The 27,537-nt window shown below is 42.4% G+C and overlaps 1 protein-coding gene across 1 annotated transcript in view; it reads left to right on the top strand.

The window, feature by feature from the left end:
* The window catches only part of LOC140738444 (clustered mitochondria protein homolog), a 93,370-nt gene that overhangs the window by 39,579 nt on the left and 26,254 nt on the right, over positions 1 to 27,537 (top strand). Inside the window, exons 15-20 of the mRNA XM_073065731.1 lie at positions 2,946 to 3,008; positions 6,758 to 6,996; positions 8,148 to 8,232; positions 13,926 to 14,079; positions 21,071 to 21,210; positions 23,594 to 23,674. Of these exons, the coding sequence (XP_072921832.1) occupies positions 2,946 to 3,008; positions 6,758 to 6,996; positions 8,148 to 8,232; positions 13,926 to 14,079; positions 21,071 to 21,210; positions 23,594 to 23,674 (762 nt within the window). The remainder of the gene's footprint in view (positions 1 to 2,945; positions 3,009 to 6,757; positions 6,997 to 8,147; positions 8,233 to 13,925; positions 14,080 to 21,070; positions 21,211 to 23,593; positions 23,675 to 27,537) is intronic.

The raw sequence follows: 27,537 nt of genomic DNA, 5'->3' as shown, positions 1-27,537 counted from the left end.
CTACCCAGGACTGCATAAAGTGCACAAAACAGTGCAGGCATTACAATAAATAATAAACAAGACAATAGGGCAGTAAGGTGTCAGTCCAGGCTCTGGGTATTGAGGAGTCTGATAGCTTGGGGGAAGAAACTGTTACATAGTCTGGTTGTGAGAGCCGGAATGCTTCGGTGCCTTTTCCCAGATGGCAGGAGGGAGAAGAGTTTGAATGAGGGGTGCGTGGGGTCCTTCATAATGCTGTTTGCTTTGCGGATTCAGCGTGTAGTGTAAATGTCCATAATGGTGGGAAGAGAGACCCCGATGATCTTCTCAGCTGACCTCACTATCCGCTGCAGGGTCTTGCGATCTAAGATGGTGCAATTTCTGAACCAGGCAGTGATGCGGCTGCTCAGGATGCTCTCAATACAACTCCTGTAGAATGCGATGAGGATGAGGGGTGGGAGATGGACTTTCCTCAGCCTTTGCAGAAAGTAGAGATGCTGCTGGGCTTTCTTTGCTATGGAGCTGGTGTTGAGGGACCAGGTGAGATTCTCCGCCAGGTGAACACTAAGAAATTTGGTGCTCTTAACGATCTCTACCGAGGAGCTGTCGATGTTCAGCAGGGAGTGGTCGCTCTGTGGCCTCCTGAAGTCAACAACCATCTCTTCTGTTTTGTTCACATTCAGAGACAGGTTGTTGGCTCTGCACCAGTCCGCAAACTTGATGATGTGGTTCGAGCTGTGTGTTGCAGCACAGTCATAGGTCAGCAGAGTGAACAGTAGTGGACTGAGCATGCAGCCCTGGGGGGTCCCCGTGCTCAGTGTGATGGTGGGGGTCCAGTGAGGGGGGCAGCAGGGTCTTGATGTGCCTCATGACGAGCCTCTCGAAACACTTCATGATGATGGATGCAAGTGATGGTAGTCATGGTAGCCAGGTGAACCCCAAGAAATTTGGTGCTCTTTATGATCTCTACCGAGGAGCTGTCGATGTTCCGTGGGGAGTGGTCGCTCCGTGCCCTCCTGAAGTCAACAACCATCTCTTTTGTTCACATTCAGAGACAGGTTGTTGGCTCTGCACCAGTCCGTTAGCCGCTGCACCTCCTCTCTGTAAGCTGACTCGTTGTTCTTGCTGATGAGACCCACCATGGTCGTGTCATCGGCGAACTTGATGATGTGTTTCGAGCTGTGTGTTGCAACACAGTCATGGGTCAGCAGAGTGAACAGCAGTGGACTGAGCACACAGCCCTGGGGGCCCCCGTGCTCAGTGTGAAGGTGTTGGAGATGCTGCTCCCGATCCGGACTGACTGAGGTCTCCCAGTCAGGAAGTCTAGGATCTAGTTGCAGAGGGAGGTGTTCAGGCCCAGTAGGCTCAGATTTCCAATCAGTTTCTGAGGGATGATTGTGTTGAATGCTGAACTGAAGTCTATGAACAGCATTCGAACGTATGTGTCTTTTTTGTCCAGGTGGGTTAGGGCCAGGTGGAGGGTGATGGCAATGGCGTCATCTGTTGAGCAGTTGGGACAGTACGCAAACTGCAGGGGGGCAGTGAGGGGGGCAGCAGGGTCTTAATGTGCCTCATGACGAGCCTCTCGAAACACTTCATGATGATGGATGTAAATGCAACGGGACGGTAGTCATTTAGACAGGACACTGAAGACTTCTTCGGCACGGGGACAATGGTGGCAGCCTTGAAGCACGTTGGAACGGTGTCGCTGCTGAGGGAGATGTTGAAGATGTCAGTGAGAACATCTGCTAGCTGGTCTGCACATCCTCTGAGCACTCTACTAGGAATGTTGTCTGGTCCAGCAGCCTTCTGTGGGTTGACCCTGCACAGGGTTCTCCTCACATCGGCCACGGTGAGACACAGCCCCTGGTCATTTGTAGGAGGGGTGGACTTCCTTGCCGCCACGTCATTTTCTGCCTCAAAACAAACATGGAAGTTATTCAGTGCATCTTGGAGGGAGGCATCACCTGCACAATCGCCGCTGTCCTGGAAGTGGCTGTGGATTCGCTGGGCGTGTGCATACTTTGCCTCTCTGATGGCCCAGGACAGTTTAGCCCTTGCTGTTGTTAGTGCTGCCTTGTCACCTGCTCTGAAGGCAGAATTACGGGTCCTCAGCAGCGCACGCACCTCCGCGGTCATCCACAGCTTCTGGTTGGCGTGTGTAGTGATGGTCTTGGACAGAGTAACATCAATGTACTTGCTGATGTAGCTGGTCACTGATGCTTCAAGGGAGGGGTCTGATTACAGAACCAGTAAATGATTATAATAATTAAAAGTTCTCCCTAAGGCTTGGTTGAAAATTGTGTGACTCTCAGTCATGCATTCAAAGAATTCCAGTTGGTCCATGCTCAGTATTATTTAAATGGTAAAAGATTGCAGCATGCTGCTGTGCAGAGGGACTTGGGAGTGTCTGTGTGCATCAATCACAAAAGTGCAGTGCAGCAGGCCGTCAAGAAGACTAATGGAACGTTGGCCTTCACTGCTAGAGGTAGGTGGAGATAAATCCATGGCCAGATCAGCCTTGATCTTATTGAATGGCGGAGCAGGCTTGCCAGATAGCCTACTCCTGCTCCTGTTTGTAATGTTCTTACTTTCAATAGTTTTGCTAGAGCCCTGAAATTGACCATGGTATTCCTAGATGTGCACACTTGTGGACCATGTTGGGTCTGGTTGTGCTACACGTACACATAATGAGAAGGCACTCAGGCAGTATCCAAAGACATCTTTAAAAATAATAAACATCCTGCTCCTAAGTGCAGGGTGACAAATAAGTTGTAATAAAATGTGCCAGTATTTACTCAAAATGTACTTGACAACATGTGGATTGCATTATTTTATTTTGGGAAGAAAGTGATTGATAATGAAACACATAGCTAACTCTAGATTTTCATATTCAAAATTTAGTAGTATAATTGATAGACTTTGAGTAGGTGGTCCTTGTTTAAAATGATTTTGCATTTCCACAGAGACTGCTGATCAGTGAAATCATCACCCGAGCAGCGAAGCACGTTGTAGTCCTCTACCTGCAGGTAACAGCTCTGATCATGGAGTACACTCATTAGCTTCAGTAACCATAACTAATGCATGTTACAATTCGTACACTCGAACAACACAATGGTAATATCGCACGTTTCATTGATGTTCTGTGCTGAATTAGCTGCCAGTTTCAGTGGTGATGACTCCAGTTGGTTTCAACTTGACCTTTCTCAATTCCTTCAGTACTGTCCCATTATTTATATATTGTAAAGTTTGTGAGGCAGATCTGCTACAAATTATTGCCCTTTGCTAAACTGAGGATGATCTGGCACACTTTGGCAGAGGGGCAAGAAGTTCAATCTTTATGCCTGTTCCATGAGATTTTCATCTATCTTATTTCCCAACAACGCATCTTGTTGGATACACGTCTGATACAATTGAAACTAAAGCAACACTCTCAAAATGCGGAGTCAAAAACTCTCAGCAGGTCAGGAAGCATCTATGGAAAAGGGTAAACGGTGGAAGTTTTGGGCTGAAATTGAAGAAGTGTCTGGACCCAAGACGTTGACTATTTATTAATTTCCATTGATGCTGCCTGACCTGCTGAGTTCCTCCAGTATGTTGTGTTTGTTGCTTTGGATTTCCAGGATCCATATACTTACTTGTGTTTGTAACTCAAACTAATATTTATGAAATCTTAACTCTATTGGAAAGCTCCAAAGGGATGAAGCAATTGCACAGGATATCTCCTCTGTTACCATGTACATCAGAAAAATGGACAAGGTAGGGTGCTTTATCCCGAGGCATTTTATTCTGGTTACTTCATGTTTAACCAGCTTTGTTTGGATTATGTTGCTTTCTTTTTGATGATGCTTCTGTAAAATGCATTGCGACCCGTTGGCTGTGTTGAAATGCTGCATCGGTTTGTTGAATAAGACAATCATAACTCAACAACTGTTGTTCTGACCAACATAACAAATAAAAACAGGGAGGATATTCAGCCCCTCGAATCTGCACTACAGCTTGGGATATGGGTGATTTATTTTTAACCTCTGCCCCATTCCCATCAGTATGCAAATAATCTTTCAACCTCTTGCTAATCGGGTCTCTTTCGACCTCCGCAATAAAGTAATTTCAACAACTCTCTTTCCAAACGTCTTTGAGGTGAATTCTAAAGACCCATGACCCACTGAGAGAAAGAAAGTGCCTTGAGGGCTTAAAAGAATAACACCTTATTTTTTAAACAGTAACTCCTAGTTCTAGACTCTCCCACAAGAGGAAATATCCTCTCCACATCACCCCTCAGGATGTTATGTTTAATTTAACACCTCTAACTTCCAGTAATATAAGACTAGTTTATCTGATGTTTCGTCATAGGAAATCCATTCATTCAAGACATTGTCTTGGTAATTTTAAGAAAACACATCTTGGATTTTCACATCCTAAAGTCTGGCACCAGAATTAATTGCAGTGCATCATTCGTTGGCATTATGGTTTAATTATGTGTCGGACATGGGGCAGATGAAATTTCATCAGGGAAGTGTGGAATGATATATTTCATTTGGTAGGAATATGGGGAAAATCTTACAAATTCAGAGGAATTTCAGAAACGCATGTATGCATGTGATTATGGCATGCCAATTCAGAAAGCATACGATCCTGGGCATAATGAGTAATATTAAGCCTTTATAACCTTTTACAAAGCACTGTAACCCACCTTTTTACTGATTGCTCCAGTTAAGAATTGAACACAGTTGAGTCCAGAGATGCATTTAGCTATACTTGGTAAATGCTGCAGATTTTTCTTCCCCTGAAGGACATTAGTGAACCACTTATTGTTGCTACAACTCAGTAGATTCATGGAGACCAAGACTAGATCTTGATTTTAAATTCCTCGCTGCCATAGTGGGATTTGAACTCGTCCTTAATGGTAGAAACTTCTTGCTGTTAACCCAGTAATTAAAACTGCATTGTTACTGAAGATGTGTTGCAATCAATTCTAGTGACCAGACTTTAGGATGTGAAGTCCAAGAAGGCTCCAAGGTTGAGGGTTTTCATTCAGAATCAGGTTTAATATCACTGGCTTTTGTCATGAGTTTGTTGTTTTGCAGCAGCAGTACATTGCGATACATGACTGAAAAAAACTAAGTTACATTAAGAAGTAATTGTACATATAAAAATTAAATTGAATAAGTAGTGCAAAAAGAGAGGAGAAAAAAGAAAGAGGTAGTGTTCATGGTGTTCAATGTCCATTAAGGAATCTGATGGTGGAGGGGATGAAGCTACCCCTGGAGTGTTGAGTGTGGCTTCAAGCTCCTGTACTTCATCCCTGATGCTAGCAATGAGAAGAAGGCATGTCCCGGGCGAAGGTGGTCTTTAATGATGGGTGCCGCCTTCCATGATGGCATCGCCATTTGTAGGTGTCCTCAGTGCTGGGGAGGGCAGTGTCCACGATGGCATCGCCATTTGTAGGTGTCCTCAGTGCTGGGGAGGGCAGTGTCCACGATGGAGCTGGCTGAGTTTTTAGCTTGTGAGTGTCTTTGGTGACAAACCACGACTCCTCAAACTGCTAATGAAATATAATTGCTATCGTGCTGCCTTTGTAATTGCATCAATATGTTTGGCCCAGGATAGATTTTGAGAGATGTTGACACCCAGAAACTTGAAACTGCTCACCCTTTCCACTGCTGATTCCCAGATGAGGACTGGTGTGTGTTCCCTCGACTTCCCCTTCCTGAAGTCCACAATCAGTTCCCTGGTCTTACTGATGTTGAGTGCAAGGTTGTTGTTGTGGCACCACTCAACCAGCTGATCTGTCTTGCTCCGGTACGTTACCTCGTCACCATTTGAAATTCTGCCAACAATAGCAGTGTTGTTGGCAAATTTATAGATGGCATTTGAACTGTGCTTAGCCACATACTTGTGGGTGTACGGAGGGTAGAGTAGTGGATTAAGTACACATTCTTGAGGTGGGCCAGTGTTGCTTGTCAGTGAAGAAGAGATGTTATTTCTGATCCACACAGACTAAGGTTTCCTGCTGAGGAAGTCTAATGTAAGTATTACTATTGCCCAGATGATCAAAGGCCGGTTGGAGAGCCAGTGAGATTGCATCTGCTATTGTGACAATAGCTGAGATTACAATCTGCTATTGTGACAACAGCTGAGATTACAATCTGCTATTGTGACAACAGCTGAGATTACAATCTGCTATTGTGACAACAGGCAAATTGCAGTGCCCCTAGGTCCTTGCTCGTGCGGGAGTCGATTGTAGCCGTGACCAACCTCTCAAGCACTTTATCAACTTAGATGCGAGTGCCACTGTCATTGAGGCAGCTCACCTTCCTCTTCTGGGGCATTGGTATGACTGTCACCCTTTTGAAGCAGATGGGAGCCTCCATCTGCAGCAGTGAGAGATTGAAGCTGACCAGGACAAAGGATATGGTAAAAAGCTGGTCTGATTGGTCTTGGAGAAGAGAAAGTTGTGAGAGAGATTCAGAGTCCAGAAAGGCCAGAGAATCTATTGTCATTAACTGAGAGGTCACCATTTGGAGGGTATAGATTTAACATGTAAGATGAGGGGTGACATGAGGTTGAATCTTTTTGTAACAGGGATTCACTGGAAGTTGATTCCTTTTCAAAAAGCCACAACTGTATTGATACTTCAAGTATCTGCAGGGTTCCAGGCTTAGGGTAAGAGAAGGGGGGTTTGCCTGGATTGATCTACAAAAACCCATATTGACTGATTCATTCCTTTCTGTCAATGGAAGTTCACCTAATTGTGTTTACTTTGTTTTTCTTACAGAGCGTGGAGTTATCAGCTCTTTCATCCGCAATTAGTCACTTCCTTAATTGTTTCCTGAGCTCCTATTCCAATGGTGTTACACATTTGCTTCCCGGCGAGATTGCACCACGCAAGAAAAAAAACAAGCGCAAGATGCGGATTGCTGGGAACGACGTGGTATGGGCTAGCCTGACTTCCACAGAGCTGTGGAAGCAGATTAATATTGAAGCTGTTGAAAGCTTTGACTATGCCTTGGCTTGGTACGTAATGGCATCAATAACTGCCTTTGGCTGCCTTCTCCATCAGCCATTGTTATAGAAGAACAAATTTTACTAAGACTTGGTTTGTTGATGCATGGGGTGGGACAACTTTTGCTGAACACCTTGAACTTCCACGGCAACCGTGAGATTCAGGGGTATGGACTAGCTGAAGAAGGGAAGAGAGTCAACCTTCAAGACCCTGGATATTTTCCTAATAAACCCCGGTTTTGGAGAAATGTTGATCCCTGCTTGGGAGTGTAGATGAGTATTGCAGAGGTTTGAACTTGTTCAAGAATACAAGCAAAATATTACCATGTTTCACCATCTTTCCTGCAAACCAGCTAGTAAAATTTTTGAGTTACAGGAGCCCTATTTACTTAGACCAGTCATCTCCATATACAACAGCAGAGGTTGGGAACAAAATACACTGGTAGATAGAACTTGCTTAGAACATAGAATAATACAACACAGGAACAGGCCCTTTGGCACGTAATGTTGTGCCGAATCACCTAAAAAGTCAAATCAAAGACACCCAAACACTAATTCCTCCTCCATACATAATGTCTATATCCCTCCACCTCCGTTGCATCCAGGAGCCTATCTAAGTGTCTTTTAAAAACCTCTAATGTATTTTCCTCTACCATCATACCAGGCAGCGTGTTCCAGGCATCCACTTCTCTAAGTAAAAAAAACTTGCCCCTCACACCCCCTTTGAACCTCCCCCTTCACTTTCAATGCATGCCCTCTGGTATTGGACATTTCAACCCTGGGAAGCAGATACTCTCTTGCCTCTCATCATCTTATAAACCTCTATCAGATCTCCCCTCAGCTTCTGACACTCCAACCCAAGTTTCTCCAGCCACTCATGACGGCACGTGCCCTCTAAACCAGGCAGCATTCTGCTGAGCCTCTCCCAGGCCTCAACATCCTTCCTGTCATGGGGCAACTAGAACTGTGTGCAATACTCTAGATGTGGCCTAACCAGAGTTTTGTAACTTTGCAACTATAATAGCCAAACTTGTAATACTTTTTCGCAGGATGATGATACATCTGATAATGCTAAGGGGCGGTGGGAATAAGAAAATGTCACTGTCATCTATTTACCTTCTGTCTTTGACTATAAAATTATGTTTTTGATCGGTGTGTTCCAGTGCTGGGGTTGATCAGGCAGTGGAGCAGTTTGGTCTACAGAAGGTGTCTCTTTTGCGTGAGTTCTGCTTAAAGGCTGGAATTCAGGTATTGCTGAATCTTTAATCATAACTACGTGTCATACCCACAATCTGCATTACTGTGGTAGTCTTTCAGCATGCTACAAACAACAGCTGTACTGTTGTCCTGCTTGGCTCATCAGATGGGCATTCCAGTACATTGTTCAGTAATTGTAGAAGGATGCAGTGTACTGAACAAAGTATGACTATTAATGGAACATTGATTGCATTTATAGTGCTTTTTTGCAAGAAGCATATGTACAAAAATGAAATAATACAAAATAGTAGCAATACTCAGCAGGTTCAGGTTTCAGGTTAGTAACAAATTGTCTAAGAAATATAATGTGCAATGTGTCTGGGTGAACGTATTGCATTGGGTGTGGAAGGCAACTGCTCTTTTGTGTAAGTTGGCGCGGTTTTGTCCCATAAGTATTGCAGAATTCCTGATTCTTCCTTCCACTGTGTTTTGCCCACAGTGGAGCCCTCATTGTTTAATATTTTGCTCTCTTAGAAGCAATTGAAGAATGGGAGGAAAAAGATTAAAGAACTTTTCATCATTAGTTACAGTCAGGTAGATGTCAGTTAAGCAAAGCATGCACACACAATTTACAATTGCTTTGTAGCTGATAGGATTAATTTATAATTTTTTTAATTGAATTTTCAAATGGTTACAGAAGGGAAAAAAAGTATCAACCCTTCCCCCCTGACCCCTCCCCCCTAACATATCCCTGTAGAAAGAGAAAAAAAGGAAAAAAAAAGAGAAAGAAAGAAAGAATGCCTGGATATCGGAAGATCCCCACATGCTCCATGGAGTTCATAATAGCTTTAGTATATATATTTATTTCTTTCCCCAAGTAACCAATAATTTTATCTTCGGAGCACCTATATATTTAATCCTATCTTTTGTAAATAAGGGTGCCAAATTTTCAGAAATATTTCGTATTTATCTCTTAAATTATAAGTAATTTTTTCAAATAGAATGCAGCTAAAAGCTATATCTATTTTAATTTTCTTAATGTATGTTAAAATTCTTTTTCTTTTCACCGGTCCATTAAGCCCATTAACATTAAAACTTAAAAAATTCAGTAAATTAGTCATTATTTTTAACAGGGTTACTCCAGTCTATAGTAATACCTAACTTTTCAACTTTCGTAGTACCTTGGGGAATCTTTTTAAAATTCTCCGTATTGCTATGTGTCTCCCCCCGATTGTCCAGGCAAAGAAAGAAAGATTAAAGAAAAATAGATTATAAAGAAAAAAGATAACAAAATACCCCCCTACTAATGATGTGAATAAAGAAAAAACACATTACCCCCTCTGTTGTGCGGGTCATGGCAATCGCCATGATTACACACGTGAATCCCGTAGCAATCGATCCGAAGTTCCCTCAGCTCCCCGTAACATAAAAAAGTATATATAAGAGAAGAAAAAATATCACTACTCGATTAATATTTCTCAAATTTTTACCTTTCTCCCCCTGTATCATATAATTAAGAATATATTTAAATATTCTTCTGTCCTTAAACATCCATCAACTCCATTCACTGTCCCTGTCTTCATCTTTAATCCATTTCACTTTTAAATCTTTGGCTGTGGTTAGTGAATATTTGGGAGTTCTTGTGCAAATTCTTCCGCATCCCGATAATCAGTAAAAGATCTTTTTCCATCATCCAAAAAAATTATCAGGGTAGCCGGGTGGCGCAATATAAATTTATAACCCTTTTCCCATAAAACTCTTTTCACTGGGTTAAATTCCTTCTTTCTCTTCAAAAAGTCATAACTTATACCAGGATAGAAAAGAACTGTTTTCCCTTCTATCATCAATGGCCCATTTCTCTTTCTGGCACGTTGGGCAGCCGCCTTCAGGATCTTTACTTTATCTTGATATCTTAAGCATTTTATCAAGATTGATCATGGGTTTTGGTCAACTTGAGGTCTTGATCTTAAGGCTCAGTGAGCCCTTTCAATTTCAATTAACTGAGTTCCTTCTTCCATTTCCAAAATTTCCAGAATCCATTTTTGAAATTTTTTTTATTGGATCCTCTCCCTCTATACCTTCTTTAAGTCCAACAATCTTAATATTATTTTGTTATGAACCCCGTAACTGGGTCACTTACCAGCAAAGATAGAGAGGTCCGTTGAAGTTTGATGGTACTATTTTTAACAGTATTTATTGATAAAAATACACAAAAATAATACCAATGCAACCATACAGATAATATACGTCGTCAATACTAAATCTAAAAGTGCGGGTATAATAATAATCAATAAGAAATAGCTCTATCGTTGTCTAGGGGATAATGTATTGTCCGATGGAAATATAAAAGTCACTCAGTTCATGCAGTTCATATAGGCTTCAGCCTTTGGGGACCGCTGGGTTTTCAATTGTTGGGGAGAGAGAGAGAGAGAGAGAGAGAGAGAGAGAGAGAGAGGTTTTGAGAATAGAAACTTGCCAGCTTTCCTTTATCTGCTCTTGATCCGTATTCGTCCTTTAGCGAGGCCGTTCCGTGGAGGACTTGTCATCTGGGCAAGGATGGACACACACACAAGCCTCCACCAGTCTCATACGTTTCTCCTGGTGTGTCTGAAGGGGTTGTTCCCCAGACCCTCTTTTATCCTTACTCACGGGGTCTCAGATGTCAATCAGGTTGGGATGATGCAATCCCTCAACCAGCCCACTCTGGTCATTCCCTGAGGGCTTCAATGAATAGTACAGTACTCAATACACAATTCCGTCTCCAAGAGACAATGGCCGTTATCAATGGTTCCGCCTTTCTGGGGCCAGGACACATTCCAAAACCTGTGTATTCTGGACGTCTCTCTCTCTCAATTCCTGGGTCCCAGACCCGAATTAATAGTGATCTTGCGATTCTCGAAAAGGAGGGGGCTACTTTGGCCCCTCAGAGTTGTGGCACATTCGTAACAATTTCGTCTGTTTAAAATTTTCAAATACATCCACTTTTTCCAACTGTTTTCTTTCTGATGTCCAGGCAGAAATATTATCGTCCATTTTATTCACTCTATCAATGGTGTCTCCCGTTATTTCTTCCAAGTTTTTAATTTTCTTGTCCATTTTATCCTGTCTTTTCATCATTTTATCAAACATAATCTTTATATTTTTAATATATTTTTTATTACTTTTAATGCTTTTAATTCATGCATTATTTGCACCAAAGATTTTTTAATGTCTCCAATATCACCTCCAACCTCTTCCTGTTGCTCTTCTTTGTTTGTCTCTTCGTCTTCGTCTGATTTATCCAGAGAATCTGATTCCACCTAATTTTCACTTTCAGTTCCGATCATAGCTGGGATTTGAAGTTTGGGTTGCTCGTGTTTGCGCATGCCCCTTCCTTCACACATGCGCAATTCCTGTTGCTCTTTTTTTTTTGGAAATGGTTGATGTTGCCGCAGTTTCCTGTTCTGTATCGCCAGAGGTCAAATGCACTTGAGCCCGAGGCTCTTTCATGGCTGCCGGCCTTGATTCTTTTCCAACTTGTGTTGTCTTCAAAGTAGTAGCTTTCTTCTGCTTCTGTTTAGGAGACATATCTTAAGACAATCCTGAGTAGTTTATAAGTAATTTTTAAAAAGTATTTACTAACTTTTCTTCACTTAAACATTATTGTACTAGTTTTTTACGGGAGAGCTGGATTTCCACGTCTCAATCCTACGTCATCATGTGACGTCCCCCAGGATTAATTTGAGAAGCTTAAATTGTACCATAAATCAAATCAGTTTAGAAGTCAACAGGGAGAATTCTTGTTGAATTTTGTTTACCACAATTTTCATTTAAATCACACTTTCAATGAGGTTTAATGCACTTCATAGGAAGATAATGAAATTTATTTATTTAGAATACAGCACAGAATAGACCATTCCTGCTCTTCAAACCACACTGCCCAGCAACTCTGAGTTTAACCCTAGCCTAATCACTGGACAATTTACAATGACCAATTAACCTACTCAGTACGTCTTTGGACTGTGGGAGGAAACTGGAGCACCCAGAGAGAACCCCCACATTCTGCGGGGAGGGTGTACAGAGGATGCTGGGATTGAACTCTGAATTTCCAACACCAGGAACTGTAATAGCATTGTGCTAACTGCTATGCTACCATTGTTTTGGTTTCTGCAGTCACTACATCTTTTCTAATCAAATGAATCCAAGTCGGCACTGATGCATTCAGTAATTAATTCCATGATATTTTAATCAAAATTTTAGAGAGTAGATTTGGAGCCAGTCACCGAATTGAACCAGTTTGTGTTAAATTAAGTCAGGAGGCCATGTACTGTTAAGGGAAGATTGATAATCATTGTCAAAGCAGAGACCAGAAGGCAACTGATATCAAGTGTTTGATGGCAGACATGGGGTTGAGAAAATTGCTAAGTCATTGGGTGGATATTATGGAGAAACAAAATCTTATTGGCCCTAATGTCCCAGAGTCCTCCTTGAGAACAGTGGCATTCTACATGAGAAGAGTTTGGGGTTGTTTCACCTGGTCTTTTTTGACCAAATAGTTTAGCAAGCGATTGCCAACACAAAGAAGACAACTTTACATTTATTGGGGATAAAAGAAAAGTAACTCCTCCCCCCCCCCCCCCCACCCTCGGTTGAATCTTGAGTTCCCCTTATTAATAAGTCCTGAAGGAGCTCTACTGAAGTTTATCATCTTTTGGCTCATCTGAGAACTCCTCTTTCCCAAAGACTAAATATGCTAAATATCACTTGGAATTCATAAACTATTTTGGTGTTGAAAGTTCGTGGATAATCTGGACCTTGATGAATTAGATGTTCAATTTTGTGTACCTTTCAGCATTGATCAGAGGAGGAGGAGGATGATTACAAAGGTTTGTTTTGTCCCTCTGCAACTCCATCTCATGAGTATTTGAGTCTTAGTGGCAGTTCAGCTACCCCAGCAAACATATTACCCAATGTTTTATAATTTAACATATTTGGATGCCTTCAGACCACAAATTACTTGACCTTTAGCTCTGGGTCCAGCCCGGACCTCAGCTGCCATCACCTCTAATCTGAGAGTTTCCTCGCTGCCGCTGGACCCTTGGGTTCCCCTTCCAGCATCACCAGTCTCCAACTCTGAGCCTCTCAGGCTCCCCTGACACCTCTTGGGTCCTCAGAGTTTCCTTCTTCCTCCCAACCTTCCCCCCTCCACTGATGCCATCACCTCCCCTCCCCCCTCTGATGCCAGCTGTGCCTTCACCATTCCCTCTGACCTTCCCCTCCCTGAGGTGGAATATTCTATCCCCAGCAAGGGGTTTGCTTTTGCCCCCTTCACCCACACCTCTGTGAGTTTGGTGCTTGCCTCAGCACCAAGTCTGTCTCCAAGCCCACTTCTTTGACAAGAATTCCCCATCTCACACCAGTGACCCCTTTTCCCATCTCCAAACCACCTCCTCTTCTTGGACACCCCACCCTGGTTGCTCTGGATCTTTTCAACTTTATTACCGATGAGATATTGGTCCTGAAGAAGCGTCTCAGCCCAAAATGTTGACTGTTAATTCATTTCCATAGATGCTGCCTGACCTGCTGAGTTCCTGCAGCATTTTGTGTGTGTTGCTCTGGATTTCAGCATCTGCAGAATCTCTTGTGTTTTGGATTATTTCTACCTTTTGAGGGGGATGCATGATGTACTTGCAGAGTCATTTCAAGCCATAAGCATTTTTTGATTTATTGGGTTGTTTATAATGTTCTTTAATATTTTCTCTTAGGTTCTGCTGCGAGATTACAATTTTGACAATCGTCACAAACCCACTTTCACGGAGGACGACATTCTTAACACATTCCCTGTGTTCAAGCATATTATTGTGAAAGCAACAGATGCTGAGAAGGTTTATCAGCAAGCAAAAACTAAAATTCAGAAAGGTACGCAATCACATTGAAAAGAAAATGTACTTCTTGGTAGAACAGGGAATAAGCAAGGTCTTTAAAAGAGGGCTCATGTAGAGAGAGTTTGATATTTCCTTAGATGTCATTAAGGCCGAGAGTAAAATTAGATCTGGAAAAGAGGACCTTGTAGAGTAGAGGTTCCCAACCTTTTTTATGCCATGGACCAATACCATTAAGCAAGTGGTCCACAGACACCCGTTATACAGCAAGATTTCAGAGCCAGAGCTGCTCCACGTTGTGAAAGGCTACACTGTGGAAGCCAGACTGATTATTGTGTGCCACTAAATTTTACAACCGTGCTGATGGTGGTGTGTAACAGATTTTGATAATACCCCTCCCACTTTTAATATCAAACAGCAAACAAGGGCACATGCCGGAAAATAGTCAGCAGGCCAGGCAGGATCTGTGGAGAGCAAATGGAGTAAGCATTTTGGTTCAATGGCATTCAATTGAATACCGTTCTGATGACCGGAAACCCCCTCCCTCCTCCCCCCCCCCCCCCCCCCCCCCCCCGTGCAAATGCTGCTTGACTTGCTGACTACTTGTTGACCATTCTATTTTTATTTCACGGTTTCCTTAAAAATATTAAGATTCTTGTGAATTTTGGAATTTTGCTGCCTCGTTCCAAGAACAATTCTTTCAAAGGGCAGAATTGATAGTGATCAGAAAGTTTATTTCCTTCTGTATTGCTAACTTCAACTCTTATAATAGAACATAGAAAAGTACAGCAAAGGAAAAGTCCCTTCAGCCCACAATGTTCTGCCAAACCAATTAAATTAGTAATCAAACGGAGAACTAAATTAATCTCTCTGCCTACACAATGTCCATATCCTTCCATCTTACTTATATTCATATCTAAATGTCTCTTAAAAGTTCCTAACCTTTCTGCCTCTACCAGCACCCCAGGCAGTGCATTATAGGCACCCACCACTCTCTTGTGGAGTGGGGGGAGAACTTGTCATTTACATCTCCTTTGAAATGACCCCTTCACACCTTAAATGCATGCTGTCTGGTATTGGAGATTTCAAGCTTTGGGAAAAGATATTGTCTTTCTACTCTGTCTATGCCTCTCATAATCTATATACCAATATCAAGTATCCTCTCAGCCTCTGCTGCTCCATAGAAAACAAACCAAGTTTGTCCAACATCTCATTATAGCATGTGCACTTCAATCCAGCCAGCATACTGGTAAACTCTTCTGCACCCTCTCCAAAGCCTCAACTTCCTTCAGTATGCAATAATCCAGATATGGCCCAAATAGAGTTTTATAAAGCTGAACCTCAGTGTCTCAACTATTAAAGGCAAGCATGCCATATGCCTTCTTAACCTGTATCAGGGAGCTATGAACTTGGACCCCAAGATCCCTCTGCTCATCAATGCTGTTAAAGATCTTCCCCTAAACGGTGTGCTGTCTCTTTACATTTGACCTAGCACGGTGTACCACTTCACATTTGGCCAGGTTAAACTCCATCTGCCATTTCTCTGCTCATATCTGCAAATGATCTACGGTGCCTGTAAAAGTATTCAACCCCCAACCCTTTGTTCACATTAATGAGCATTTCAACCGGGGATGAGCAGACTCTGTTTTCTAAGGAAGCTGAGATCCTTCAATGTGTGCAGCAGGATGTTGGAGATCTTTTACCGGTCTGCTACAATGAGTCCAGTCTTCTTTGCTGCTTTGTGTTGGGGGAGCAGGATCGGCGCTGGGGATGCAAAATGACTAAACAAGATCATCAAAAAGGCTGGATCCAACCTTGGCCGCTATCCAGACTCTTCTGTGTTAGTGGTGGAGAGGAGATCACTAAGCAAATTGTAATCCATTATGGACAATCTGACACATCCTCTCCATGACCTACTGAATAAGCAGTGGAGCTCCCTTTCAGACAGACTCTTAGAAACCTAGAAAACCTACAGCACAATACAGGCCCTTCAGCCCACAAAACTGTGTCGTACATGTCCTTAGAAATTACCTAGGGTTACCCGTAGCTCTCTATTTTTCTGAGCTCCATGCACCTGTCCATGAGTCTCTTAAAAGACTCTATCGTATCCGCCTCCAGCATCGTCGCTGCCAGCCCATTCCATGCACTCACCACTCTGTTTTTAAAAAAAAAACTTAAACTGATATCTCCTCTATACCTACTTCCAAGCGCCTTAAAACTGTGCCCTATCATGCTAGCCATTTCAGCCCTGGGAAACAGCCTCTGACTATCCACACGATCAATGCCTCTCATCATCTTATACACCTCTATCAGGTCACCTCTCATCCTCCATCGCTCCAAAGAAAAAAGACAGAGTTCACTCAACCTATTCTCATAAGGCACGCTCCCCAATCCAGGCAACATCCTTGTAAATCTCCTCTGCACCTTTTCTATAGTTTCCACATCCATCCTGTAGTGAGGCGACCAGAATTGAGCACAGTACTCCAAGTGGGGTCTGACCAGGGTCCTATGTAGCCGCAACATTACCTCTCAGCTCCTAAATTCAATTCCACAATTGATGAAGGCCATTGCCCTGTATGCTTACTTAACCACATAATCAACCTGCGAGAAGCTTTGAGTGTCCTATGGACTCGGATCCCGAGATCCCTCTGATCATCCACACTGCTAAGAGTCTTACCATTAATACTATATTCTGCCATCATATTTGACCTACCAAAATGAACCACCTCACACTTATCTGGGTTGAACTCAATCTGCCACTTCTCAGCCCAGTTTTGCATCCTATCAATGACCCGTTGTAACCTCTGACAGCTCTCCACACTATCCACAACACCCCTAACCTTTATCAGCAAATTTACTAACCCATCCCTCCAATTCCTCATCTAGATCATTTATAAAAATCACGAAGAGTAGGGGTCCCAGAACAGATCCTTGAGGCACACCACTGGTCACCGACCTCCATGCAGAATATGGCCTATCTACAACCACTCTTTGCCTTCTGTGGGCAAGCCAGTTCTGGATCAACAAAGCAATGTCTCCTTGGATCCCATGCCACCTTACTTTCTCAATAAGCCCTGCATGGGGTACTTTGTCAAATGCCTTGCTGAAATCCATATACACTACATCTTCTGCTCTACTTTCATCAATGTGTTTAATCACATCCTCAAAAAGTTCAATCAGGCTCATAAGGTACGACTTGCCTTTCACCAGGCCACACTGACTATTCCTAATCATATTATGCCTCTCCAAATGTTCATAAATCCTGCCTCTCAGGATCTTTTCCATCAAGTTACCAACCAATGAGGTAAGACTCACTGGTCTATAATTTCCTGGGCTATCTCCACTCCCCTTCTTGAATAAGGAAACAACATCTGCGACAATTCAATCCTCCGGAACCTCTCCCGTCGCCATTGATGATGCGAAGATCATCGCCAGAGGCTCAGCAGTCTCCTCCATTGCCTCTCACAGTAGCCTGGGGTACATCTCATCGGGTCCTGTTGAATTATCCGACTTGATGCTTTCCAAAAGCTTCAGCATATCCTCTTTCTTAATATCTACATGCTCAAGCTTTTCAGTCTGCTGTAAGTCATCCCTGCAATCGCCAAGATCCTTTTCTGTAGTGAATACTGAAGCAAAGTACTCATTAAGTACCTCTCCTGTCTCCTCTGGTTCCATACACACTTTTCCACTGTCACGCTTGATTGGTCCTATTCTCTCATGTCTTATCCTCTTGCTCTTCACATATTTGTAGAATGCCTTGGTTTTTCCTTAATCCTGTCCACCAAGGCTTTCTCGTGGCCCCTTGTGGGTCCCCTAATTTCTTTCTTAAGCTCCTTCCTGCTAGCCTTATAATTTTCTAGTTCTCTATCAATACCCAGTTTTTTGAACCTTTCATAAGCTCTTCTTGACTAGATTTACACCATGGTTCCTGTACCCAACCATCCTTTCCCTGTCTGATTGGAGTGTACCTATGCAAAACCTCAAGAAAATATCCCGAGAATATTTGTCACATTTCTTCCATACAGTTCCCTGAGAACATCTGCTCCCAATTGATGCTTCCAAGTTCCTGCCTAATAGCCTCATATTTCCACTTACGCAAATTAAAACGCTTTTCTAACTTGTCTGTTCCTATCTCTCTCCAATGCTATTGTAAAGGAAATAGAATTATGGTCACTAGCTCCAAAATGCTCTCCCACTGAGAGATCTGACACCTGACCAGATTCATTTCCCAATACCAGATGAAGTTCAGCCTCTCCTCTTGTAGGCTTATCTATATATTGTGTAAAGAAACCTTCCTGAACACACCTAACAAACTCCACCCCACCTAAACCCCTCGCTCGAGGGACATGCCAATTGATATTTGGGAAATTAAAATCTCCCACCACAACAACCCTGTTGTTATTATTACACCTTTCCAGAATCTATCTCCCTATCTGCTCCTTCACATCCCTGTTGCTATTGGGAGGTCTATAAAAAAACACCCAGTAGAGTTATTGACCCCTTCCTGTTCCTAACTTCCACCCACAGAGACTCCATAGACAATTCCTCCATGGCATCCACCTTTTCTGCAGCTGTGACACTATCTCTAATCAACAGTGCCACGCCCCCACCTCTTGCCTCCCTCCCTGTCCTTTCTGAAACATCTAAAGCCTGGCACTCGAAGTAATCATTCCTGTCCCTGAGCCATCCAAGTCTCTCTAATGACCACAACATCATAGCTTCAAGTACTGATCCACGCTCTAAGCTTATCCGCTTTGTTCATAATACTTCTTGCATTAAAATAGACACATCTCAAACCATCGGTCTGAGCGTGTCCGTTCTCTATCACCTGCCTATCCTCCCTCACACACCGTCTCCAAGCTTTCTCTATTTGTGAACCAACCGCCTCTTCTTCTGTCTCTTCAGTTTGGTTCCTACCCCCCAGCAATTCTAGTTTAAACTCTCCATCCCCAATAGCCTTAGCAAACCTCCCCGTCAGGATATTGGTCCCCCTGGGATTCAAGTGCAGCCCGACCTTTTTGTACAGGTCAGGCCTGCCCCAAAAGAGGTCCCAATGATACAGAAATCTGAATCCCTGCCCCTTGCTCCAATCCCTCAGCCACACATTTATCCTCCACTTCATTCTATTCCTATACTCACTGTCATGTGGCACAGGCAGTAATCCCGAGATGACTACCATTGTGGTCCTGCTTCTCAACTTCCTTCCTAACTCCCTGTAGTCTGTTTTCAGGACCTCCTCCCTTTTCCTGTGTATATCATTGGTACCAATTTGTACCACGACCTCTGGCTATTTTCTGTCCCACTTCAGGATACTGTGGACGCGATCAGAAACATCCCGAACCATGGGAGACAAACTGCCATCCATGCTTCTTTCCTGTGTGCACAGCATTGCTTGTCTGACCCCCCCCTGTTTTGCCCCCCCAACAGTACTCAAGCAGGTGTACTTATTATCAAGGGGTACAGCCACAGGGGTACTCTCCAGCATCTGACTCCTGCCTTCCCCTCTCCTGACCGTTACCCACTTATCTGTCTCCCCAGGCCCCGGTGTGACTACTTGCCCCTAGCTCCTCTCTATCACCTCCTCGCTCTCCCTGACCAGACGAAGGTCATCGAGCTGCATCTCCAGTTCCCTAACACAGTCCCGGAGGAGCTGCAGCTCGACTCACCTGGCGCAGATGTGGCCGTGCAGGAGTCTGGGAGACTCGTTCAGCTCCACCGTCAAAAGTATCATTACAGAAAATCTTTCCTACCAAATGCAATAAGCACGTACAACAGTTCATCTTTGTGCGACAGGAGAACACAGAATAGACCCTGTTTTATTATTTCGTGCTTTATTGCACATTGGTACATTATTATTGTGTATTCATTCTGTAGCTTGTTATCAGTTAAGCTTGCACACTGCTAAGTGTGTTTTTAAATGTTGCTGCAGTAACAAAAGTATTTCCCATTTGGGATCAATCATTATTTTTATTATTTTGATCAACTTAACTGAGAATTTTTATTTATAAATCACATGCCCTATTTCTCACAGTAGGCCCCCCCCAAAAAAAACAGGGGAAGTGTAAAACATAAAAAACTAAAAGTTCAAAAACTGAAAAGTCAGCAGTTCAAAAGTATGTGTTCCCCTTAATCAGTACTTAGTTGAACCACCTTTCATGGCTATCGCAGCCAGTAGTCTTTTTGGATAAAGTCTCTATTAGCTTTGCACAATGTGATGAATTCCTCCTGTGCCATGTTAGTTGGGGGTGGTGGTGGACAACAATCTTGAGCTGTCTGGGCCACTCAAGGACATCAGTTTTCTTCATTGAAGCCACTGCATGGTTGCTCTGGCAGTTCTGCTGGAGGATGAACTTCCTCCCCAGTTTAAGCTTTCTGGCAGAGGCTAGCAGGTTTTTATCCAGGATCTCTCTGTATTTAGTAGCATTCATCTTCCCATCAACCCTGACCAGATTTCCAGTCTCTGCTCGTGCACTTTTTAAACTGCTTGCACTCAGAAGGTCCCCGTTTATACTTGGGAAGTTGAAATCCTCCATGACAACAGCCCTATTGTTCTCACACCTTTCCATAATCTGCCTGTGTATCTGTTCCTCAATTTCCTAGTGGCACCCTACCTACTTTTGAGTTCTATCCATATAGACTCGGTGGACGAGCCCTCCATTATGCCATCCAAGTACAGCCGTGGTTTTGTCCCTGATGAGTCGTGCAATCTGTGTGTGTCTGTCAGTCTGTCTCTGTCTCTCTGTGTGTCTGTGTCTCTTTCTCTGTCTGTCATGGCCACATTATCATCGTTCCATATACTGATCCATGCTCTGGGTTCAACACCATTAGCCATAATACTTCTAGCGTTAAAAGATAAACACTTCTAAACGATCAAACTATTCCATTGTATCTATTGCCCTGTTCCTGCCTGCTTTTACTGGCCTTGTTATCTACCTTCCTCTCCATCCCTCCTCCTCCTAACCCGCTGCCTGGTTCCCATCCCCCTGCCAAACTAGCTTAAACCCTCCTCTTATTGTTTTTATTTCTAGGAAATATTAAGGAAGGTTTTCAATTAATTAAAGAATCTTTAAATTTGTTCAAAAACGTGTATGGACCTTTGCACTCGGATGTCTGTGGTTGTTTGCACCTGCTTGCACAGTTGAATTATGTCATGGATGATATTCCCGAGGTGAGTAAATACTTCTAACAGTGTGCTGGAAGTTTTATTCCCAGACTAAAAATGTTCAATAATTGCCTATCTTTTACCTGCATTGTTGGATCCTGATTTTATTGTACCTGTGGCTGAGTTTTTCAAGTGGACAGGAGGATCTGATTATACAATAATTCTTCACATTAAGCTGCATGTGAAATACATGCTTCAAATGGTCTCTATCTGCTGACTTAATCTGGAGATATGCAGCGTTCAATACTATTCATATACAATCTCGGCATATCTATGACTATACCAATTGCCGTCTCAGTGCTTCAACACTGATCTCTTGAACAAATCAATGGACAGGCAGTTGAAAGATCTGCAGTTAATTTCCCAATTTTTTTTAAAACCACTCTTCACTGGTGCTCACAGGGACATTTATGAAGTGGAAGTGTAATGATGGAGACATACCAAACAGTAGAATCAGTAATAGAAGAGATTGCGAAAGGATTTGTTGTATTTAATATACTGTTTCTAAGATCTTCTGCCTTGTGATGACAGAAGAAACTTCCTCATTCTTGATTTGCAGAGCTCACTATCTCGGGGTTCCCAATCTTGGGTCCACGGATGCCTTGGTTAATGTGAGGGGTCCGTGGCATAAAAGGGGTTGGAAACCCCTGCTCTAGATAGTTCAATCACAGTGATGTTAGTGTGGCTGTGGACTTGCCTTTATGGATAGCACGTTGTGATCAACAGCAGCTACCACCTTCTTATCAGAATCAGGTATACTATCACCTATGTGTATGTTGATAGTATTGTTCACTAGCATGTGTCGTGAAACTTGTTAACTTAGCAGCAGCAGTTTAGTGCAGTACTTGATAATATAGAAAGGGGAAAAATAAATGTAAGTATATGGAATAGATTAAATATGGTGTAACAACAGAGAAAGTATATAAAATAGCAAGATAACAAAGGTGCTTCATATCATATTGTATACAAAAAGAAATCAAATCCTAGAGGGAGATACCAGTATGCATGACGAAAGGCCCAGGGAAAATGGTATGTTTTATAAATGGATAAGAGCTTTTGAGATAAATTCTAGAGTTTGGGCCCAGGAGTCAATTTTGGAACAATTTTAAATTGGGGATGTGGAGGAATCTAGAACTGGAATGCTGATGTTTATGGGTTTCAAGGCCTGGAGGAAGTGCAGAGACACAGGAGACATTGTGATGCACCATCAATAACTCTGAGACGTAGGTTAAGGTGGGCTTTTATTGGCTGGAAGAAAGCACAAGCAGCAAGTGACTATCACACGACATCCTGAAGACTGAGGAAGGGTCTGTGTCTCCAATCGCTTTTACACCGGGGTCTGTGGGAGGAGCCACAGGAGCAGTCAGTGGGGGGGCGTGTCCAGACAGGTATATGTAGTTCACCACACATGGAGAATTTGAAAAGAGGAATTCAAGTTTTACGATCAAAGCACTGCTTAACCAAAATAGGTCAACAAGCAAAGGTGACTGAATGGAACATGGGCAACATAGCTGGATGACCTCAAGTTTATGGAGAGTGGGGTGAGGGAGGTCAATTTGGAATGTACTGGAGGAGTTAAATCTTGAGATGAAATATGTGGATGGGGGTTCCACCACCTGTTGACTGAGGTGAGGCTGGAGTGATTTTTAAAGTTGTCGGCTTACAGGTGCCAAGAATAAGAGATTTAAAACTCATTGCAAGATCAAACAAGACAGTCTGTTCAATTTTGGGTACTTGCCAAGAAGAGAAAATCAGACACAGGCTAGATCATAGAACATAATGGGCACTGAAGGAAATGGCTTTATTAGGAGAAGATGTTTTTCTTATTTCTATTCACAATATCAGCAAGTAATCCAACACATCTAGACACAGCTGAGGGGTTGAGGGGAATTACAGTGAAATAAAGCTGTTGTGCTTTCAAGATACACGTGGATAATCAGGTATTTACAAATGGGCTTTGGGGTTCTTGTGTATTTCTTTCATTCATTCTTTGGGCTTTTCTGTTTCATGGATGTCTGTGAAGAGTAAGAATTTCAGGTTGCATATCATATACATTCTTTGATATTAAATGGAACCATTGAGATTACTTAAGTGCAGCAGATGGATGATTAGTGGAGAGCTGGAGCGTAATCATTGGGGAGAACCAAATGTATTGAAGCAGATGCAGGAAGATGGACTGTTACTGCAGTCGGTCCTGTTGAATGGTGGTAGAGAGATTTGGGGAATGCCAGCTTTGTCAAAGACTACAAACAAGTTGAGAAGTATGAGTAATGGTTACCTGTGTCACGATTGTGCTGTGAGGACTGTTCACAGACTGAAGTGATTTTTCTCAAATGCCATTACGTATCTCTTTCATTATGATCACTAATGTACTTCCTCTTTCATACAGGCTATAAAGAACCAGCAAGAAGCTGTAATAATCAGCGAGCGGATCCTTGGCTTCGATCACCCCAACACAATTCGTGAATATGTGAGTTATCATTTTATTCTTCATTCACCCTTCTAGTTCATTTTGTATGACCAGCACACTGGAATTTGTTTGCACACGTCGATTCCATTCAGTTGTTATTGACACATAATTTCAGCACAACACTTTCACAGTGAAAACTAAACCTAGCAAGTGTGTACCATATATGCATTTCACATGATGCTGAAGAGAAACAATGAGTGCTTTTCCCTCTTTAAACTAAGGAAGCAGAAGCCAATCGGAATGCCTTGCACACACTGCTGAAATTGGTTAACTCAGTGGAGAACAGGAATGGAACCTGAGGGCTTTATTGTGGAATGTAATTAGGTTCGTTATTATCCAGGTTTCTCGTTTCTTGTGAAGTTAATAGAAATGGAGGCATGTTGATGGTGTTTCTATTATCTTCAACAATGAAATAGTAATAATATTGTTATTAAAATGGCCAAAGGTTGATGCATTTAACATTTGCCAGTAAACCCCCTTATGAATACACAGAAAAGTGCCAATTAAGATTGTAGTGGCTACTTAAAAACAAATCAAAGCCTCTGAGCAGCTGAGTGTGGGAATTGACACTGTACGTCGTGCTTCCAAATAACTGTGCTTTGAGTCGAGAAAAGTACGTTCGACCCTTTATTATGAAACCAACAAAGACGAACGATCTCGCAGCAGTTTAAAAAAAAAACTAATGAAACTAAAATTAGCGAAATAAGAGTAATTAGTGTTCAAGTTAGCATTGTTGTTATTTCTCTCCGCGCCTTGTGGCACATCAGGCGGCAACCTTGCCATTGCTTTGGCATTTTGTCTGTTTTATGAGGCCGAGTTGCTAGATCAAAGCTCTACCCAGAATGGATGGAAAGCATACAAGGAGCCAGCCAGGTTCGGACCCAGGACCACTCACCTCGAAGTCTGGCACTGATGCCACTACGCCATCAGCCAGCTTAAAATTAACGTACTTCAGCGGAATTAGCGGTCAACAAAAAAAAACCCAGCTCACTGCCTCTCAACTAAACTAATCAAACTAATGAGAACAACTTAGCTGTACTAATTTTTTTTGACCTTGTCCCCAAACCATGTGGCAAGTTACCCATAATAAATGTGCAACACAAAATACAATACGGACAGACAGGAAATAGGTATGTTACTCCTACAAAGATGTAGCCAGTATCACTATCCATAGTGCTTATTGTTATTTGTTCATACATTTTGGTTCTTGCCAGAAGCAAAAAGCTGTAGCTGATAGTTATTTTAAAAGTTTGATATTGTAAAAAAACATTGCTAATGCTGCAGCCAATCATTATCATTCCTTCTGTAATTAAACTCTTGTTTAAAAACCTTCCTTTGACTAGCGTGTTACTTTGTACAGTCGGCCCTCCTTATCCGCGAGGGATTGGTTCCGGGACCTCTTGTGGATACCAAAAAACATGGATGCTCAAGTCCCTTATTCAACCTGTCTCAATGTGGTGGACCTTAGGACCCAGCAGAACCCCAGACCTTATTTTACCTGTTTCAGTGCAGTGGACATTAGGACCCAACAGCAGAGCTCTGAATTCGTAGTGTTTCAGTTCACGAAGATGATCATGATTGAAAATAAAGTGGAAATAATAAAGCGATCGGAAAGAGGTGAAACGGCATCGGTCATTAGAAAAGTGTTAGGCTACAGTTGGTCAACAATCGGAACAATTTTAAAGGATAAAGTGAGAACAGCCCTGCCCCGATGAAAGCTACAGTTATTACTAAGCAACGCAGTGGTTTAATTATTGGGTTTTGGGTTTTTGATCCTCCACATCAACCAGGCACGGATGGAGAGCGCACTTGGGAGTGATCTGCCGCTGGATCGAACTCGGGAACTTCTGTTTCTGAGCCCGGCACTGAAACATACATTCTTAAGTGTTTTATATGCATAGAAAGGTAAAATATATACTATATACTAAGACAAACGTTTGACTACCTGACGGTAAATAATACCAGATGTATCTGTTCCGACTTGCTTAGTAAGAGAATTCACGATTTTTTTTTTCAATCCCGATCCACGATAACCTACGCACATCCTCCCATATATTTTAAATCATTCTAGATTACAGTCGGCCCTCCTTATCTGCGAGGGATTGGTTCTGAGACCCCCGCGGATACCAAAAATTGTGGATGCTCGAGACCCTTATTTAACCTGGTTCAGTGCGCTGGTCTTTAGGACCCAGTGGAACCCTGGACTTTATTTAACATGCTTAGTGCGGTGGACATTAGGACCTGGCGGTGCAGCTCTGAATCCGTGGTGTTTCTGTTCACGAGAATAATCACGATCATGATTGAAAGTAAGGTGTAAGTCATAAAGTGATCGGAAAGAGATGAAACGCCATCGGTCATTGGAAAAGTGTTAGGCTACAGTCGGTCAATGATCGGTACAATTTTAATGGAGCATGTGAAAGGCCCTGCCCGGATAAAAGCTACAGTTATTACTAAGCAATGCAGTGGTTTAATTATTGAAATATGTATGTTTCTTAAGTGTTTTATTTGCATAGAAAGGTAAAACATGTACTATATACTAAGAAACATTTGACTAACTGAAGCTAAATAATACTGGATGTACCTGTTCCGACTTCAAATCTGACTAAAATACGGACTCAGGAATGGAACTTGTTCATAACCCGGGAACTGCATGTACTTTTAAGTCATTTCTAGATTACTTATAATACCTAATACAATGTAAATGCTATGTAGATGGTTGTTATACTGTATTGTTTAGGGAATAATGACAAGAAAAAAATAGTTTGTACATGCTCAAATAACGAGTGCTGGAGAGAGAACTTCTGGGTTTCCTGATCCACGGTCGGTTGAATCCACACATTTGGAATTGCAGATAAGGAGGGCCGACTGTACTTATAATACCTAATACAATGTAAATGCTATGTAAAATAGTTGTTACACTGCATTGTTTAGGGAATAATGACAAGGAAAAAAAGGTCTGTACATGCTCGACCAACAAGTGCTGGAAGAGCACTTCCAGGTTTTCTTGATTCGTGATTGGTTGAATTCACACATGTGGAACTCACGGATAAGGAGGGCCGACTTTATTAGCATTCGTCATTGTCGTGGCTATCCCTCAAGGTCGAGGGTGATGGTCTTCATTCTGTTGATCTATTTATGGGCTCTCAAGTGGCTCATGAGTCCAATCTTGGCTTTGAAAGTTCTTCCGCATTCAGGACAGGTAGTTCCAGATTGCAGATCGGGCTTTGGTTGTTGCTGCCTCTCTTTCCATTTTCTTCTCTTTTCTTCTAATTCTGCACATCTGTTGGCTTCGAAAGTTGCTGTTCCTTCTCAGATGATGGCTTGCTAGAATTTCCTGTCCTTGGCATTGGTTTCCCAATTGTTGATGTCGATGTTACATTTCTTCATGTTGGCTTTTAAGACGTCTTTGAATCTCTTCTGTTGTCCGTCTCTTTTACATTTGCCTTCTTTAAGCTGGGAGTAGAAGATTTGTTTCGGCAGACATTCGTCTTTCATCCGAACAACATAACTGCTCCATCTTAGTTGGTTCTTGATGATGTAGGCTTCAATGCCCATTGATTTTGCTTCATTTAGCATGCTGACATTGGTTCTTCTATCTTCCCAGCTGATATTTAAGATGTTTCGAAGACAGCGTTGATGGAACTTTTCAGGTGCCTTCAGATGTTGTTGGTATGTTGTCCACGTTTCTGATGCATACAGGAGCATTTGGATTACCACTGCTTTGTACACTAACATTTTGGTGTCTGTTTGGATGTCACGATCATGAAAGACTCTTGTTCGGAGACGTTCAAAAGCTGTTCCAGCGCATTTAAGACAATGTTGTATCTCGTCATTAAGGTTTACATTGGAGGAGAGGTGACTTC

Source organism: Hemitrygon akajei, chromosome 14, assembly GCF_048418815.1.
Source record: "Hemitrygon akajei chromosome 14, sHemAka1.3, whole genome shotgun sequence".
Taxonomy (NCBI): domain Eukaryota; kingdom Metazoa; phylum Chordata; class Chondrichthyes; order Myliobatiformes; family Dasyatidae; genus Hemitrygon; species Hemitrygon akajei.
This window is presented reverse-complemented; position numbering and strand designations above follow the sequence as displayed.